Below are 18011 nucleotides of genomic sequence, written 5' to 3'. Positions count from 1 at the left end.
GATCCAAATAAATGCTTGAAAAGAAAAGCTAGTTTATAAAATCTAAGTACATATTTAAGCAAGCAATTGGGAATTAGAACTATATTTTAGTGAAGTTAATAAGTATTTTAGTTTCATAAATTGTACATGATTCTTATAGATATATAAGAAGTTTAGTGGGAGTACATAAAAACTTAACTGGTCCTGTGTGTATCACACACATATCTCTCTATTGTGAAATAACATTCAAATGCTAATGACTTAGGTTTGAAATTATTCATCAATGATGGACCAAGGCGAAACTTAGTACATACTGGGTATTAAGATCTATTTACAAAGATCTTATGATATTGTTTAGTAATGGCATTTACTAAATCAAACACGAAAGACTCCATTGGAGATATTCGATCCATATGAATAAATCTAAGCAATGAATGTTTGAACTATGTATAAGCATTTACTAAGTTAAACATCAAAGAATCTAATGAGATTCTTCACCTATATTATATGTCAAAGAATTTAGTTGGATTCAGTATCTACTGTAACTGAATGAGCTAAAGTTACATGAATAGAATTCAATTGGGAATTATTCTGCAAAAGAATTTATCATGTATATAATATAATATGAGGATCGCCAAAAACGTATCGTATGACTTTAGGCATGACGAACATATACCAGTCTCTATTGATCTAAGTGAAGATCAACTAGATTGAGATCAAGAATACTTATGGTACTTGAAAAGGTACATAGGAATAGTTCTTGATTCAAGGAAATAAAGATATGCTAAATATTGATGCTACACGCATAAACACTGGCAAAGGATCAAGCAAGACCCTTTGGAGTTAACCATTGACAAGGACGAGCTAAGAGCATCGTGTTTTGAAATGGCAACATGGATCGGAGACCATGAGTTGTTGCGTGGGAAATTAAAATAATAATTTCTATGTTCTAAGATATAGTTGGAGAGTCTTCCACATATCTGTGAACTGCTTGGATAAGTAGATCCAAACAAAGCATCACTAGCAACCTATACAGTTGAAGTAAAAGTAATTATTGCCTAAGAAGCAATAAAATAGAGTTGTTTATATGAGTTCTTCATTGAACTTGGGAAGATCACATGTCTGTTGACTTAATGGTTCTTCATTGCAAAATGCGTAGAACCACTAATGTAGCAAGAAAGACTAGATCACAAAATAAACATACTCAAAAGTTCTTATCATCATATCTCGAAGAACATTCGATGAAAAGGATGTTAAGATTAGCAAAGCATGATAACTAAACCTATGCAACAAGTGAGAAGCAACACTCACATTGTAGCACTGGAAATCAAGCATAGCTTTGAATTCCATGAAATGTTTTAAAGATGGGTTAGAGGCCCATGGTTGTAAAACAATGGGGTTGAACATTTATCATATATGAAATGTATTTTCATATTCCATTTAATCTTGGTTTAGTATTAAATGATGAGTCCCTTCAATTTGACGATATATTCAAGATAGACTGTCAGGACCAGTCCTGTGACTAAGAAATGTCTATCAAGTGAACTTGAATGTCAAAGGTTGAAAATGGTCCCTAGTCGGAGTTTTCTATAAAATTGGACGCATAGAAAACGTTAGACGATTAGAATGCAAGATGACTAGTAGTTCTGTTTCTTGAACTATGTGGACATGGCAATGTCATAATCATTTGCATAGATACTTACTTTGGGAAGACTAGTATCGGACAAGACCTATGAAACTTTACTGTAAGAGATGAAAATCTGTCATAAGTAAATTTCATTAAAATTATTAGACACTAAATCCTCAATACCTGAGTGATTTGAGATTACTTGTTTGAGAACTGGTTGCTTTGACGTTGACCAACCGTCGCACTGTAAAAGGAGGCTATAAAGGCAACGCTCAGGTAATCACCTATCAAACGAAGTCTAATCTCAAGATCGCAAGATTGGGATTGTCCTCCCATAAATCGGGATGAGATGCTTAAAAGTTGTACAAGGCCACTCGGAGAGCTAGAAACTGTGAAATGCATGGCCGTGCTCGGATGAATCATAGGCTATGATTATCTGTCTATTTGATCAGTTGAACTCTGAAACCGAGGAATACCTCTGGACATAATAAGGATGACAACTCTTACCTTATGTTCAAGAGCAAGCATCGAGCGACAAAGGAATTAGGAAATGCCTGAAGGAAATAATGCCCTTGGTCCAAGTATGCATTCTATGTTAAGTCTAATAAATGCGGTTCAGTATTAATTAACAAGTTAATAATTCAGTGAGATCAAGTGAGCTGAATGCCTAGCTAGAGGCCGCTTCCGTTCAAGTGGAATTAATGATATTAATCCACAGCTTACTCTTGACTGAACCCGTAGGGTCACACAAATAGTACGTAAACGGATCAAGTATTTAATGGCATTAAATACTCCATCTATGGATATTCGGAATCGACGGATCTTGGTTTCAGTGGGAGCTGAGATCGTCACAGGCAAGAAATGAATACTCCGGAAACGATGATATTGCCGGAAACGGAAATATGGATCGTATCGGAAATATAAATATTATCCAAGTCGTAGATGTTGCCGGAAACGGAAACATGGTACGTATCGGAAAATATTATCGGAAATGGAAATATTGCCGGAATCAGAAATATTGCCAGAAACGGAAATATTGTCAGAATCGGAAATATTATCGGAATCGGAAAATAATTCCGGAAACGGAAATATTAAATATTTGTTCGAAACGGAAATTAATTCCGGAATCGGAAATATTAAATATTGTTCGTATCGGAAATGAATTCCGGAATCGGGAAATTAATCGGAAGCGTATCGTACGAATTAGCATCGGACGAGGCCTGCCAGACGAAGGCCCAGCACGAAGCCGGGCCATCTCCCAGCAAGCCAGCGCGCCACAACGCACCAGCCAAGGCTGCGCCAGGCCCACCGCAAGGCAGGCCCAGCGCGCGCCAAGGCTGCTGCAGCGTGTGGGCCTCGTGGCAATGGGCTGCGAGCTCGCGGGCTGCGCGCGCGCGCATGGCGCCCCTCGTGGGCTGCTGTGCGTGCGTGTGTGTGTTTGTGTGCTATACGAATCCTAAAGCTATCAGGTTTCGACATATGATTAAATTCCTAAACCTAAAAGGATGAATTAATTAAATAAGAATTCTATTAGGATTCTAGTTTAATTAATTCGTATCCTAATAGGATTCCAGTTTCTTTTCCATACCTCTATAAATAGGTGCCTAGGGTCATAATTTATAGAGACAATTCAAGTATTCAAAGTGATTTTTGAGAGCAAAAATTCAGTCATACAATTGCCTACAATAGCCGAAAATTCTAAGTACCTTAAGGGCGATCCTAGTTGGTCAAGCTTAAGGCGGATCCGGACGTGTTGTGGACTATCTACGGAGGGATGACACTTGGAGTCCTAAAGACTTGTTCTTGTTCGGTTCGGGCGCAGCTAGGGAAGGCACGCAACAAAGAGTATGCATCTAAACTATGCTAAATGATTATGTGTAAATAATATGTTTTCCTGGCTTTATGGTTTTTCCGCATGATTTATGAATTGTCATATGTATCATAACCTAACAAGGGATTGTTACCTGACGACCCTCAACCCGTCAGCATGGAAGCAAGATTCTGCTGATGTCAGAGGAAAACGAAAGCATGAAGATGAACCCCGGGTCACCAAAGAAAGCATGAAGATGAACCCCGGGTCACCAAAGAAATTGGACCCGTCCAAATAGAGGCGGTCAAAATTGAAGAAGGTGTCTAAGAGTAGAACATCATTAGGGTAACCATTGTACTCAGAGCCTACAAAACGGCCTAGCTATTGTACCTAGAGCCCACAAAATGGCCTGTAAATACCCGTCTAAGACGCGGTGAATGTAGCAAGCAATATAGTAAATTAACACTTATCTGACAAATACAAGTCTCTGTTGAAAGAAACTCACCAGAAAACAGTTCTTAAACTGGCGTCCCTATCCGCTAAATAAACAATACCCAGTGCTAATAAACACGAAGGGTTTGGATGTACCCCGTGCTAATAAACACGAAGGGTTTGGACATCCAGCATGACGCCTTTTCTTTGAAAAGCGCCCAAAAAGACTCAAACAAAGAGCAAAACAATCAGACCTAAGACCTCCTCATTGGATGGCGTCTAAAAAGGCTAATCGTTTAACGGCCTGAGAAGTGGCCTAGATTAGCGCCTCAAAATAGGCTCGCGAAACATTCAGACATAAGACCTCCTCCTTGGATGCCGTCTAAAAAGACTAATCGTTTGACGGCCTGAGAAGTGGCCTAGATTAGCGCCTCAAATTAGGTTGATCACCTAAAACACTGAGGTTTCTGTCCAACAATTGGACCCAAAGAAATTTTTTTAAGAAATCAGTACCGAACTGATAGAATTAAAATACAGTGCACAACGGCACAGACTGTTTATACATAGCGCCCAAAGCGCAAACAAACCAAATCAAATAAATGCCCGAAGGCACCAAAGTTATTACAAACGCCCACGGCGTCATCTAAACCAACTACAAGAAAACCTGCTCAAGGATGAGGGGCAATGGAACTCCCGTCCTGGACGTCCTGGCCTTCAGGGGAGTTCACCTCGTCTTCTTCTATGTCTTCCTCCCCGTCACTAACGAACTCGGGAGGATCTAAGCCCAAGCGCCTAGCCGTCGAAACAGCTATCTGGTGGGAGATACGGCGTTTGAACCAAGAAAAATCCTTCCCGTCCATAGACTGATCCCACGCCTTTTGGGCACTCTCCAAGATGGACTCCTCGCCCAACTTAAAGGAGCTTGCAGCCTCCTTGCGCACGGCCTCGATCTTCCCCTGCATGGCCTTGAGCTGACCTTCTAGAACGTTCACCTTGGAAGAGAAATCAGTCACCCGCTCTAAGACGGAAGAGTACTCCTTTCTCAGCACGGTAAGCCGCCCCTCATGTTCCAGCAGCTTCTCTTCATATTTCTCAGCGTCCATCTCGGCCTTCTTCAGCTCTTCCGTCTTCAGAGCAATCTTCTTATCCGCGTCCAAGTTGATCAACCTGGCCGTCTTCTCAGCATATTGCTCATGATTCTCGATCTGGTCCTTGTGCTTGAGCATCTCATTGTGCATATCAAAGCGGTAGTTCCTACTCTCAGCACAACGAATGAAAAGATGCCAAAAGACAATATAGAATTAAAAATAGCGTACACAGATAATCATAACCACGGAAATACAGGGGTAAGTATCTCACATCAAGGACGAGAGACTGAATGGACCCAAAGAATCCCAAGTCAATCCCGGGGAGTGACCTCACGTACTCCTCAGGGATGGCCGCATACACATCGGCAAGGATTTTATCCTTCGCCTCTGAGCTAAAACCGGCAGAAGGAGGGATGCTCGCCACCTCGGCCCGTCGCATCCGCTTGAACATCTCAACTGAACCAAACACCAAGATTAATAAATATCGTGCAAATCCCAACCTGATATCACAAATTTAAAGTACAGAGACGCTAACCAATTGGTGAAGCTGCAGAGGAGTAGAGGCATTATCAGTAGAAGGAGCCTCAGTCTCCTTGCCTTCACCCTTGTCCTCTCTGGACAAGGTGGTGGCGTCAGCCGCCGCAGTCTGATCGACTGCTGCCTCGTCAGCAGCTGCTCCGGCAGTACCATCCGTTTCGGTGTCCACCTGGGAAGGAACCTCCTTTTGCTCAGGAGGAGGGATGGGCGTCTGAATAGGAGGAACCTCCCCCTCAGCCGGGGGAGCAGACGGTTTTGGTACCGACGGCTTGGTGACAGCTTCGGCCGGACCCATCTTCTTAAAGAAAGGCCGTTTGGGCTTAGGAGCCTCCGTCGAAGATGCCGGACGCTTCTTAGTAGCCGGCAAGGTGGGTTCCTAAAAGAAAAAGAAATCAGCGACCAAATCATGACCAGAAATGAACAGAGGCAAAAAAAAAAAAATATATATATACATATATATATATATATATATATATATATATATATATATTATATATATATATATATATATATATATTACCTTGGCGACGTCGCCAGAGGCACCCTCACTGGACTTCTTGGAGGAGTCCTTCTTCTTGACCTCCACGGCCTTGAGAATGTCCTCAGTATATACATCGGACAACCAAGCGGGTACTTCCACTACACCCTTGTCTTCGGGGGATAAGCGATCCATGGCAGAACCTACAAAGCCAAGGGTTAGTAATAAAAAAAAGAGATGGAAGAAAAATGTCTGAAAATCTATTGGGGAACTACCTCTACTCAAATAAGAACAAAGACCAACGGCCGAAAGAAAGACTATATTGGTAAACTGGCCGACATGGGGAAGCCAAGCATTAGGCACCCAGGCATGGCTTTTTGACGACAGCCGATACATCTCAGCTTGGAACAAGGGCTTCACTAGTCCCCACTCCCTGGACGAGAGGCGAGGGTAGGCGTCAGCTCTAGACAAATAACGGGGCCGACGGTTCCAACGAGAAAGACGTCTGGAAAGAGAGAGGTCTTCCATTCGGACAACAGACCACTTCTTCCTCCACCAAACCCAACTAGAGGTCTTACCCACCACCGTCTTATATCCCCGACGGCTGTAAAGGGTGAACCACCCCTGAGGAGAACGAGAAGAAGGGGCAATAACTACGAGACGAAGGAAAGCATGAAAGGAAGGGGTAACGCCGCTCAAAGCACACTTGGCAATAAATCTAAAAACATTTGCCCATGAGTTGGGCGTCAATTGAGCAAGGCCAATGTCATACCCCTCTAAAACGTCCATCACAAAGGGGTGCAATGGAAATCTAAGGCCCAACCTAAAGGCAGCAGTATAAACGGCTACCTCTCCTTGGGAGAGTTGGTCCACGGAGTCATGAGGTCGAGGGCTCCTAAGGCTAAAACCTGGGGGCAAGAGCAGAAAACGCTCAAAGTCACGACCCTGCTCCCTCAGGTACCGCAGCCATTTCATGCTGGGAAAGATATCCGACGGAAACAGATTGACGTCTTCCTTCCCCCGGACCATAGGAGGAAGATTTTTTGCAAATTCCTCGTCTGAGGAGCTAGAGGAGTCATCTTCAAAATCCTCGCGTGGAACGCGGGGACGGGAAGCCACATTCTTCCTTCTCCTAGGAGAATGTGCTGTTCTAATGGCCCCGTCTCCTGTATCATGGGAAGAATAGACTCTACTCCTACTTCCTTGAGACGGGTTCGAAAAAGGAACCCTATCGTCCCCCTCTCGCGGTGCAGCCCATGCACGCACGTTAGCTGTCTGTCTAATTCGAGCCATACCGTCCTGCATAAGGGACAGGACGTCTGACTTTAGCAAAGAATGAAAGGGATAGGTGCCATAACCCCTAAGACGCCTCCACATAATACTATAAACAATAAACAAGAAAGGTCCCACAAGCATACAAACAACAAGGTGTTGATAGAAAACTTACCAGAAAATGATCAAACTGATGAGAAGTCTTGGTAAATCCTCTAAACCCTCAAGAACACTGGACAGCAAATCCAAGAACACTCAAGCGCACGCACCAGCAGATCTTTGGCAGGACGAAATTTACTTTCTCTGTCTAAAGAAAAAAAATCGCTCTGAAGTAACAAAAGAAAAATGAAAGAGGAATTGAAGCTTTTAAAGGAAAATCTAAGCTTTGAGAAGCCCTCACACGTGGCGTTCCTTCCGATCAAGCAGCCTACCCCACAGTGACAAGGGGCATCCTCCTTGAGGGGCAAATGATGTGGCCTAAAAGAATGCCACCTGACTGCCCTATCAAAGCCCAGAAGAAAGAGCCCAAAAGCTTGCCTACGGGCATTTTTCAAACTTCACAGGGCCCAGGCCCAAACGATTAAGAGGTCCACATTGGGCCTAAACAAGCCTCCAGAACCAATGCAGGACACCTTTCCCAATCTTGCGTAAACACTCAATCATGCAGGACCAGTTTCCGAGAAACCCTAGCACTATAAATAGTGCAGATCCCTAGGTAAAAGGGCATTGAATTCTTGCCCAACCACAACAAACTTATCTTTGCTCTGCCTTCTCTCTACAAACTACTTATCTCTCTAGCTTATACTTACTTAAGCATCGGAGGGAATATTCCTACGGGAATATTCTTGTTTTGCAGGTTGCCAGAAGTTCATGCCAGGTCATACTTGATACCTCCGAGGAGCGCGTGCCACATCAGCACCGTAAAAGTTCCCACAACATAAATCACCAACAATAGTCAAAATAGAATGTGTGAATAGTGTAAAATACACAAACGTTGCGAATTCTATTCATAAGTTATTACTCCCTTCGCCCCAGAATAGTCGTTACCCTCTCATGGGCACATAGTTTAATACTTTAATGCAGTAACTCGATAAGTAGTAGTGTGGTTACCAATTACTATTTTATTAAAAAGTAGATGTGATGAAAGTTAGTGGGGTATTTTAATATTAGAGGAAAGAGAATGTATGATATTTTATATTGAAGGATAAGAGAGTTCAAATTAAAATATTTGTGTGGTGGGCCAAAGTGAGAAAGGGATATCTATTAAAATATAATAAATACTTTCCTAAAATGGGTTGGAAAAAATTGTAACAAGTAATCTGAGACCGGTGAAAAAGAAAAGTGTAACGAGTATTCTGGGACAGAGGGAATATTCGTTTGTTAAAGAAACGTTATACTTTTTAATTCGTTACAAATTATACTCGCTCACTATTATTTTATTAGTATTAGTTCATTAATAAATGCTTCGTTGATACGACATAATAAACTTTGTTTAGTTGTTACTCACTCTGTATTTATTTAAGAGATACACTTGCTTTTTCCGGCCGTATTTATTTAAGAGATACACTTGCCATTTTTAGTAACTTATCAACCCCACCATCTAATTAAATAATATATCTATACCCCATCCCCACCTCCCACTCCCTAAAATTACATGGTCCCCACTTGTTTTTCTTATTAAAATATCTATTCAACCCCACTTGTTTTATTACTTTATTTCATTCAATTTTTTTCCTTAATACCCGTGGCCGGCCAAGTGTATCTATTAAATAAATACGGAGGGAGTATTTATTAGTTCATCGTTATCGATTACGTGCTATTAAACTAAGTTATATACAATATATTCAATAACTTATATTACTGATCTTAAATTCTTAATACTTTCAAAAGTTAGTTATCGTTTTCGTCTCCTAATTAATTCATCGATATTATAATTATATAATTTGGAACCGAATGAACCAGACCCGATTCCAACTAACTATTGATTAACCCGATCCAATAGTAACTCGAACTGATATAAACCTGAAACCGATGTACCCCGTCTCTTTTTCAGTCCGACCCTTTTTAGTCTGCTACCCGATTAATCCAATCCGATATAAATTCGACCCGATAAGAACCAGTGTACAAAAAATCCGACCCGACCCATTAAGTTTTAAATCCGATCTTTTAGCTAAATAAATCTGACCCAAATCCGATCCGTTTTAATCCGAATTCGACGAATTCGACCTAAACCCGATTCGTTGATCCAATTTGACACCCACAAGACTACAAGATGAAGTTTGATTGAATGATGCTTTCAGTAACCGGAAGGTCAATTAACCTTATCTCATATCCACCTTTTAGACGAAATTAATAAACAGAAAAGGCAAACTATATAATTATATTATCATCATGACTAGGGAGATGATACAGTTACCTTGGGGGTATGTGGGGTTCCGGTACCCTGCTAAATTAGTGGTCCACATAAGCCAAAAAAAATTCAGAATGAGGGGGAAAAGCAGCACAAATGGGTGGGAAATTATTTGGTGATTTGCGCCTTTAAGGGTAAGGTGAGCGGGAGAAAAACCGCCATTATTCCCTAAAAATATATCCCGCCTAACACACCAAATATTAAAAAAAAAAAAAAAAAAAGTTAGGGCATTCAAAAAACCAAAGGGTTTATTACCTTTCCCACTATATATGTTCATAGGAAAATCAATTGTTACTGTTGCTAATTTCATTTGTTATTTTTTACTAAATGCATTAAATTACATGAGTTTGTTGAATCGTATTTTGTTCTTGACATTAGAGATCTGTCGGGCAGAGGAACCTAAGCTGTTTGTGATCTCTTTATTGTTATGATGATTTGTTATAGTCAGTGGCGGAGCCATGGTGGGTCAAGTGACCACCATTATTTTGGGGGGAAAATCAAATTAAAAGTTGCGCAATTAACCGATTCAACTTTGAATGCGAAATAAGGAGTTGCGTCTCACCGAATTGATAGATATCTTCGTATTCTCTTTGATTTTGGAGGAATAAACATCAGGTATGGTTTTGTCCTCCATGGAAGCTTGGAGTAATGGAAAGCTTGGAGGAATGGAAAGGAACAGGGAGGAAGAACAAGTCTGGTTTTTTTTGTTTACTTTTATAAATTGCTCCTTGTCACTTTACTAATGAGATGGACCACGTGGGTCTGGGTGGGAAATTTAATATTTTATTTTTAGTTTAAGATATGTGTCATGTGTGAATGCATATTCTTTTTTAATTTTTTAACTTTTCAATTAATTGACTTGTGGCCTAGTAGAGTTGTAAGGAGGTAAAAGAATTAGCAAGTGATATTATTTACTTAGTACTCGTACTTGGTGTATTTGAACATATGTTAAATCGTATTATTATGTGACTAATATGTCTAAATATATACTTTCATCGTTTCTTCTACTTTATTTACGCAGTCTCCAAATACATTTTTTTTTACCTTTGATACTAAAATTATATACTCCGATAGAAAAAATTATTGTAATTTGAAAACTCACATCGTGAATCTAATTAACAAGATCTCAAATGATAATGTTTATTTACATAAAATTTCAATGCAATCAGTTTTATTTTTATTTTGACCTATGAATAGTGTGTAGAACGTTAAGGGACGGAGGGAGCATATCTTATGATTTATTTTAGTACTCCGTAAATTTTTGTACAAATATTCTGAAGGCTTAAAAGACTGTTAAAATAACTATTACAGAGTAATAACTTTATGATTTTTTTTCACAACAACATAATTTTTATATGAATTTTTTTATGATTGTTTTTTTAAAAAAAATCATGGGTTACTAATAGAGTGGTATAGGGTTTGAACTTTGAAGATGTTGGTGACACACCATTGGAAAAATGTTGGCTCCGCCACTGGTTATAGTTATCTAGTATTAAGATGATGTATTAGTTGTATTGTGTTCCAATATTTTTAAACATTACACTATTATACTATTTTAATTTTGTTGTTTATACTTTGTGTAGTTGTTGTATAGTAAAAATGTTTTGTATTATATTTCAATATTTAGCGGAATTGAATTAAACCCTAAACGGTTTTCGTATGAATATCACAAAAAGCGGTTTCAATTAAATTAAATTAAATTAACCATTTCCTTTTTTATTATTTAATTTAACTTTAAATACCACATTACTGCTATTTCTTTTAAAGATAAACTTTTTATTGTATATATGATACGTATTTAAATAAAACATAATATCTATTGATTGTATGTCCAAACCTGATATAATAAGCACTAAGTTCATTTAAGACCGATCAAGTTGTTCGTGGTTGACTAGGTAGAGTTGACTCGTAATTCCGATCTAATATTGTGTATCGAGGCATTATATAATCTTATAAACTAGTTTTGGGTTAGGTAGAGTTATGACAATATTGTGTATCGAGTCATTAGGTAACCTAATATACTAGTTCAAGTCGAGACGCAGCTATGGTTATAGTCAGATCAAGTTAATCTTGGTTGACTAGGTAGAGTTGACTCGTAATTCCGATCTAACATTGTGCATCGAGTCATTAGGTGACCTAATATACTAGTTCAAGTCGAGACGCAACTATGGTTATAGTCCGATCAAGTTACTCTTGGTTGACTATGTAGAGTTGAATCGTAATTCCGATCTAACATTGTGTATCGAGTCATTAGGTAACCTAATATACTAGTTCAAGTCGAGACGCAACTATGGTTATAGTCCGATCAAGTTATTCTTGGTTGACTAGGTAGAGTTGACTCGTAATTTAGATCTAACATTGTGTATCGAGGTCACCTAATATACTAGTTCAAGTCGAGACGCAACTATGGTTATAGTCCGATCAAGTTATTCTTGGTTGAATATGTAGAGTTGACTCGTAATTTCGATCTAACATTGTGTATCGAGTCATTAGGTAACCTAATATACTAGTTCAAGTCGAGATGCAACTATGGTTATAGTCCGATCAAGTAACATTTTGTTGATCATAAAGATTAAGATGATTTAACTTAAGTAGTCAAATCGGTACTAATTAGTATTTCAAAAGGGTTTAGATTAACAACTTTTGTATGGCCTAAAGTTTTTGAATTTGTGTACGGTATTATCATGTCGAAGTTGTGTACACAATTATGATATCATAACTAAATATGACTAATGCATTTTCATCACTTCTTGATTTATTTAATATATTTTCAAGTATTCATGTGTTCTTTGTTTGGACTGATTTTTTTTAATTTTTTTTACAAAAGTTAAAACCATTATTAAACGAAAAAATTTAAAAGTACTGAGAAATGTATACAATTATTTGTTTTAAATAATCGTTTGGTTTTTTTTTTTAAACAGCTTTCTATACAATATAATTGTTTCAATTCAATATTGAGAAACAAACTAAAAGGAATCTAACAATTTCAAGTAAATTAATACGGGGACCCTTTAATTACAATTTTTAATGACAATAGCCAATGGTTTTGCCTCACTGTCACAATGGTTACTACTCTAACATTGCTCTTTCACTTGGTTACGCCGAGGTCTTGGGTTCGACTCTACGCAAACAATATTATCCTCAACCCCCCAATCATTTTTTTCTTTTTTATACCAAAATGTCTAAACATTGGAATCTCCGCCTTCATCTTCTCCGATTTCATCTTCTGCAACCAACTTTTTACAAAATATAAATCGCAATTGTTCATATGAGTCTTTTTTATACCAAAATGTCTAAACATTGGAATCTACGCCTTCATCTTCTCCGATTTCATCTTGTGCAACCAACTTTTTACAAAATATAAATCGCAATTGTTCATATGAACATATTAAGGTATTAATTGATTGTGAATCTCCGCCTTCATCTTCTCCGATTTCTTCTTCTGCAACCAACTTTCTACATAATATATATCGCAATTGTTCATATGAACATATTCAGGTATTAATTGATTGTTCATATGAACATATCCAGGTATTAAACGACCAACAAAATTCCGACATCCATCCAGTGAAATTACCATCTAAAGTGTTTTCCTGTTTTTATTTTTTACGAATTCATATACAGATGGAATCGAAAAAATTAGTTATGTAGAGCAACATGTTGAATTTCATGCATACGCAATTTCGGGAAGATTAGATCTGGCATAGGAATCATCGACAAAAAAAATAAAAATAGAAAATAATATTAATTTTGAATTTTGAATTCAAAATCAAACTGAAATTTCGATTCAAATTTTGGGGATGACGTGTCATGGGTGACGTGGAATTGTCCAATACAAGGCAAGGGTACCAAGGGACCACTTACCCTCAGGGTAAGCAAAGCCTTTGCGTCATGACTACTCCAATTATAAATAAAGACAATATATGAAAATAACATCTGTCAGAAAAGCAAGTTTACCCAATCAGAATCCAGCAATAGATCCACCTCCCCTCACCAATTAAATACAGCCAAGAAATGAAACTCCAATTTTTAATTTATTTAACTAATATACATGAAATTCCTTTATTGACCCTCTAAAAAAACGGAAGGCCAACTTTACATTACAAAATTAATTTATTTTCTGCTCCCCTTCAATCAACGGCTAAAATATAGTGATGGATATCCACCGTTGATTCAACTACATAATTAAATTAAACTAAAATCACATTAAAGAAAATATTGTTACAAAGAAGATTAGAAAGCTCGAGAACTTTCTTTCTTGCTTTCTAAATGAGGAATTAACATGTTTTAAACTTAATTTAAAAAAAATTAGAAAATCAAAAGGCTGGAACGACGCCGTATCCACCAGTATCGACGGCGAAATCAATTTCCGATGTTCCGTTTGAATCAGTACGTTTCGCGAAACGACCTTTCACTCTCGGCCGCGTTTCGGCGTACGCCTTTCTAGAGGCGTACCGGATCGTCTTCTCAAACTTCCTGTTCTTCCTCTTCTCTCTGTATCTCAACACTCTCGCTTCTCTATCCATGACCGGAGCTCCGCCTGAAGAACCACCGTCGACGGCCGCCGTTGATTTCGTGAAATTATAAGAAACTTCCGACGTAATTGAACTGGTGTTTCCGTCGGGGACTACTCCAATGTCCGACGAAGAAACCTGAAATGAAATTTAAAAATCAAAATCAAATTTAAGTTCATAATCAATTATCACCAATTTCCGCTGAAATAATTAAAAATAGATGTATTTAAAAAGATGAATTACCGAGTAGTTTAACGAAGGGGAGAACAACTGAGTGTGGTTGAAGTTGTGGTGGTTTTTCTTTTGCTGTTTGTTTGGTTGAGTGAAATCGATGTTGAAAGAGCTGTCGAACAAGCTATCGGCAGTGGCACTATTATTACTAAAGGTGGAGAAATGATTGGTGTTTCCCTGCGACTGTGTAGGTACAACACTATCCGTAAATGCGTAACTCCGGTTTTCGTCAACAACCACAATCGACGGTTTTATGTCTTGTTGCTGAAATTGGGGAGCAGTTGCTGAATTTGTACAATTGTAGCTATAATTAAGGATATCCGAGTCATTATACAGAAAAGAGTTGTTCGGATTAGGTATCAACCAAGCATCAGCTTCGTCGTTGATTAGATTATCAAGGGAAGGGACGGCGTCGAGGTTGTCGGGAACGAGGTAAGGGGCGGCGTTATCTATGACGGAGCGAGCAGTGGCAGCGTCAATAGGGGAGTCGAGGAAAGGGATAACAGGGAAACGCTCGTGACGGCTGGATACAGTGTTGGCCGAGTGAATGTCTTGGTCGCAGGCAGTGCAAAGGGCGGCAGCGTCTGCTTTACAGGTGACGACGGCAGGTGCTTGTTCGCAAACCTCGCATACCCACACCCGTTCATGGCGGGGGTAGCGGGTGGGTGGATGGATCTTGGCGTCACACGGGCCGCATAAGAAGGATGAATCAGTTTTGCAATAAAGTAAAGAAGTGGCGACACGGCAAGTGTCACACAGTCTAGGCGTGAATCCCCACCCTGATAACAACCCCTTAATGTTTGTGTTGTTGTTGTCTTCTACAGCGGTGGCCGCCATTACCGGTGGTTTTAGAGAGAGAAAGAAGATAGAGAGAGGAGGAGGAACCAAAATGGGGGAGGAGGCGTTGGAAGTGAAGTTTGATTTGAAGGAGTTTTAAGGGAGTTTAGAGTACAATTACCGAAGTAATGGGAGGAAGGTGATGACGAGGTCAATGAGGACACGTGGATGAATAACGACCAAGTAAAAGGATTTGGGGAAAATGGAAAATCAATTTCTTGGGTTTTGTTTAATTTATTTATAAAAATAAAAAATAAGAGTTTGGTTTTGTTTAAACTGGGAGGGAGGATTGTTGATTTGTTTGTAGGGTAGGCTTGTAGCTATCTATGGTTTCATGGGGCTGTGCCGACATAAGCCCCACCAAAAGCTTGGAAATAGAGGTGAAATGGGAGGGTGAATTAGGAAGTTACTGTAAGAATTGGATTAGTGATGGATTTGCATACTACTCCGTCCGTTTTTAAATATTCTGTCTGTATTTATTTAAGGGATATACTTGGTCAGACACATATATTAAGAAAAAAATTGAATGAAATAAAATAATAAAGCAAGTGGAATTGGGTAGATATTGTTTTGGACAAATTTTACCTAGGGTTGAATTCGTCGGAGGGAGGGGTGTTAACAATCCGAATGAGCAAGATAATATAAAGATGATGGGAACAAAGGTGGAAAACTCTTACGGAAAGGAGGAGAGGGGTAGTATATTATTATGAAGTGTGAATGGAATACATAAAATGAGTCTACCACTTCTATTTATACACGAGTCATTGATTTGAATCATAAAATCCGTCATTAAACCAAGGAGTTAAAGTATGTAACCCCCATATCCTTCAATGGTTGTAACCTTCCCTTGATTTCAGCTTTACATTTAATGAATGTAACCTTCCCTTGATTTCCGATTTGCTTTCAATGTTGTTTTGATGGCTGCCATACGACCCTTTGAATGGTCCATCTTGCCACGTCCCGAGGAGGGTATTTTTCCGCCAAAACAATTGTACCCAAACCCATTTTCGAATTCTTCCGAGAACCTCAAAGGAGAGAATGAGTTTAATCTTCAAAAAGGAAGGAAAATAACTTCCCGACTTCTTAACAACCGACAAGATGTAATGATGATAACAAGAATGTCAACTGATCCTGAGAAAATGACAACATTAACAGGTAAACGATTAGCGTTAGTATAAAAATAAATTAGTAGAAGATATGGGTTGACGAGACTGAGTCGTCCATAGTTGGCGTTTTTGTAGGGGCCGACAGGTCCTCCCGCTAGAGATTGACGAGATGAAGTCGTCGGTTGATGTTGTAACTCTGACTGACGACATGGAGGTGTTGTCTGCTGAAAATGTCGAGTTGAAGGCGTCGTCGGACAAGGACGATACTGTCAAATAGGGAGTGTGCCGGTTATTACATGTGGAAGACCAGGTCCGATTTGATGAAGGAATTCTTGGATGGGAAGCAAAATGGTTGGACCCTCCAAGCTGATATCAACGACTTTCGTCGAGCATTCCCTGATGAGTATGTCCCCCTGGTGCCGAGGATGACGATGATGATGTTGAGGTAGGCACAGCTGCCACAAGTCCCAACACCAACATTGAGACGGTACCAGGTGATGGTGAACAAACAGAGAATGTCGACTTCGATGTTCAGCATGAGTTTGATGAAGGATTTTTTTCTTTTGGATGGAAAGCAGGATGGTTTGGACTCCAAAGGAAGACATTTCCCAGTTCACCACTGCATTCCCCGAGGAGTATGCCCCCTTGGTGCCGAGAGTGACGAGGAAGACGTTGATGATGGCGCAATTGCAACCAGTCTGACAGGTTAAAGTCGTATCACCTAATCAAAGATAAACCTAAAATCACTAGCTAAATAGCAAGGGAAGTCAGGATCGAATTCACAGTGAAACAATGTTCTTTCTACTACTAAGTATAAGATCTAGACTACTGGAAAACAAGAATATGGGTTGGTTTGTAAATTAAAACTACTACGATAATAAAATAGGAATAAATCAGAATTAAAAGGTCTAGGGCATAGGTTCACCAATGAACAACAATCCAGGATGATAAACGATCAACAATAATCAATAAAGCAGTTAATTAGACTAGCATGCTCTCTCGAATTGATACCAATCATAGACTTAGAATTAACGGGCTCTCGCTACGTATTAATCCCAATTCTACCTATTGAAACAAGCCTAAACATCAAATTTCATCTCTGGAATCTTAACTTGATATTGCTAGACTAATACAATCAGACCTACGCAAATCTAATCGCAAAGTAAATGGAAGCAATCAATAGGAATTAACAGCTAATACCAACAATCAACAATAATTAATCATCCTTTCATATTGGTTCATGGATTCCTAAAACCCTAGAATGGAACTACTCACACATAATTGAAATAACTAAAGTAAAAATATTAATTGGAAACATAATTAGAACGAATAAATAAAGCAAAGTAAGAAATAATACCTAAGGGAACGAAAAACGAATAATGAAAGCTTGAATTTTTAATTGAAAATAAAACTAAGTGTTTGAACAATTGAGAGAATAAAACTAAGTAATGGAAATAAACTAAGTGTTTAAAACTAAGGAAATAAGGTATTTGAAACAAATAACTAAGGGTTATATTTATAGTGTTGCCCAAAACAAAACGAAAAATCGGAAATAACTAAGTAAAAACGAGCCCCTGGTTGTCATCGCCTGATCGGGCAGGCTCTCGCCCGATTGGGCATCCTTCTCGTAAACAGGTTGATCGGGCAGCCATGCGCCCGATCAGGCGCGCGTACAATCTGCACGATCCTC

General features: G+C 39.0%; 2 protein-coding genes across 2 annotated transcripts; both read right to left on the bottom strand.

Annotated features, from left to right (window-relative positions):
* Nucleotides 1-5450: 5450 nt before the first annotated feature.
* On the bottom strand, nt 5451-13197 carry LOC130467371 (uncharacterized). Its single transcript, XM_056835872.1, has 5 exons — nt 13181-13197; nt 12945-13089; nt 12808-12859; nt 6054-6154; nt 5451-5849 (listed from the first exon to the last, which is right to left on the bottom strand). Exons 1-5 carry the CDS (start codon nt 13195-13197, stop codon nt 5451-5453), a joined length of 714 nt encoding a protein of 237 aa, XP_056691850.1.
* A 447-nt stretch (nt 13198-13644) lies between these two features.
* On the bottom strand, nt 13645-15313 carry LOC110795898 (zinc finger protein CONSTANS-LIKE 3). Its single transcript, XM_022000938.2, has 2 exons — nt 14391-15313; nt 13645-14285 (listed from the first exon to the last, which is right to left on the bottom strand). Exons 1-2 carry the CDS (start codon nt 15213-15215, stop codon nt 13950-13952), a joined length of 1161 nt encoding a protein of 386 aa, XP_021856630.1. The 5' UTR covers nt 15216-15313; the 3' UTR covers nt 13645-13949.
* Nucleotides 15314-18011: the final 2698 nt, after the last annotated feature.

The sequence above is a fragment of the Spinacia oleracea genome, chromosome 2, assembly GCF_020520425.1.
Source record: "Spinacia oleracea cultivar Varoflay chromosome 2, BTI_SOV_V1, whole genome shotgun sequence".
In the NCBI taxonomy this organism is placed as follows: Eukaryota; Viridiplantae; Streptophyta; class Magnoliopsida; order Caryophyllales; family Amaranthaceae; genus Spinacia; species Spinacia oleracea.
This window is presented reverse-complemented; position numbering and strand designations above follow the sequence as displayed.

Bases quoted from the DNA above. Each gene is read 5' to 3' on its own strand.
- LOC110795898 (XM_022000938.2), bottom strand. From the start codon at position 15,215: ATGGCGGCCACCGCTGTAGAAGACAACAACAACACAAACATTAAGGGG. The intron at 14,286-14,390 runs GTAATTCATCTT...ATTTCATTTCAG, and splicing joins CCCCTTCGTTAAACTACTCG to GTTTCTTCGTCGGACATTGG.
- LOC130467371 (XM_056835872.1), bottom strand. The intron at 12,860-12,944 runs GTAGATTCCAAT...AGTTGGTTGCAG, and splicing joins AAATCGGAGAAGATGAAGGC to AAGATGAAATCGGAGAAGAT. The intron at 6,155-12,807 runs GTATAAAAAAGA...TTGGCTTTGTAG, and splicing joins TCCAATGTTTAGACATTTTG to GTTCTGCCATGGATCGCTTA.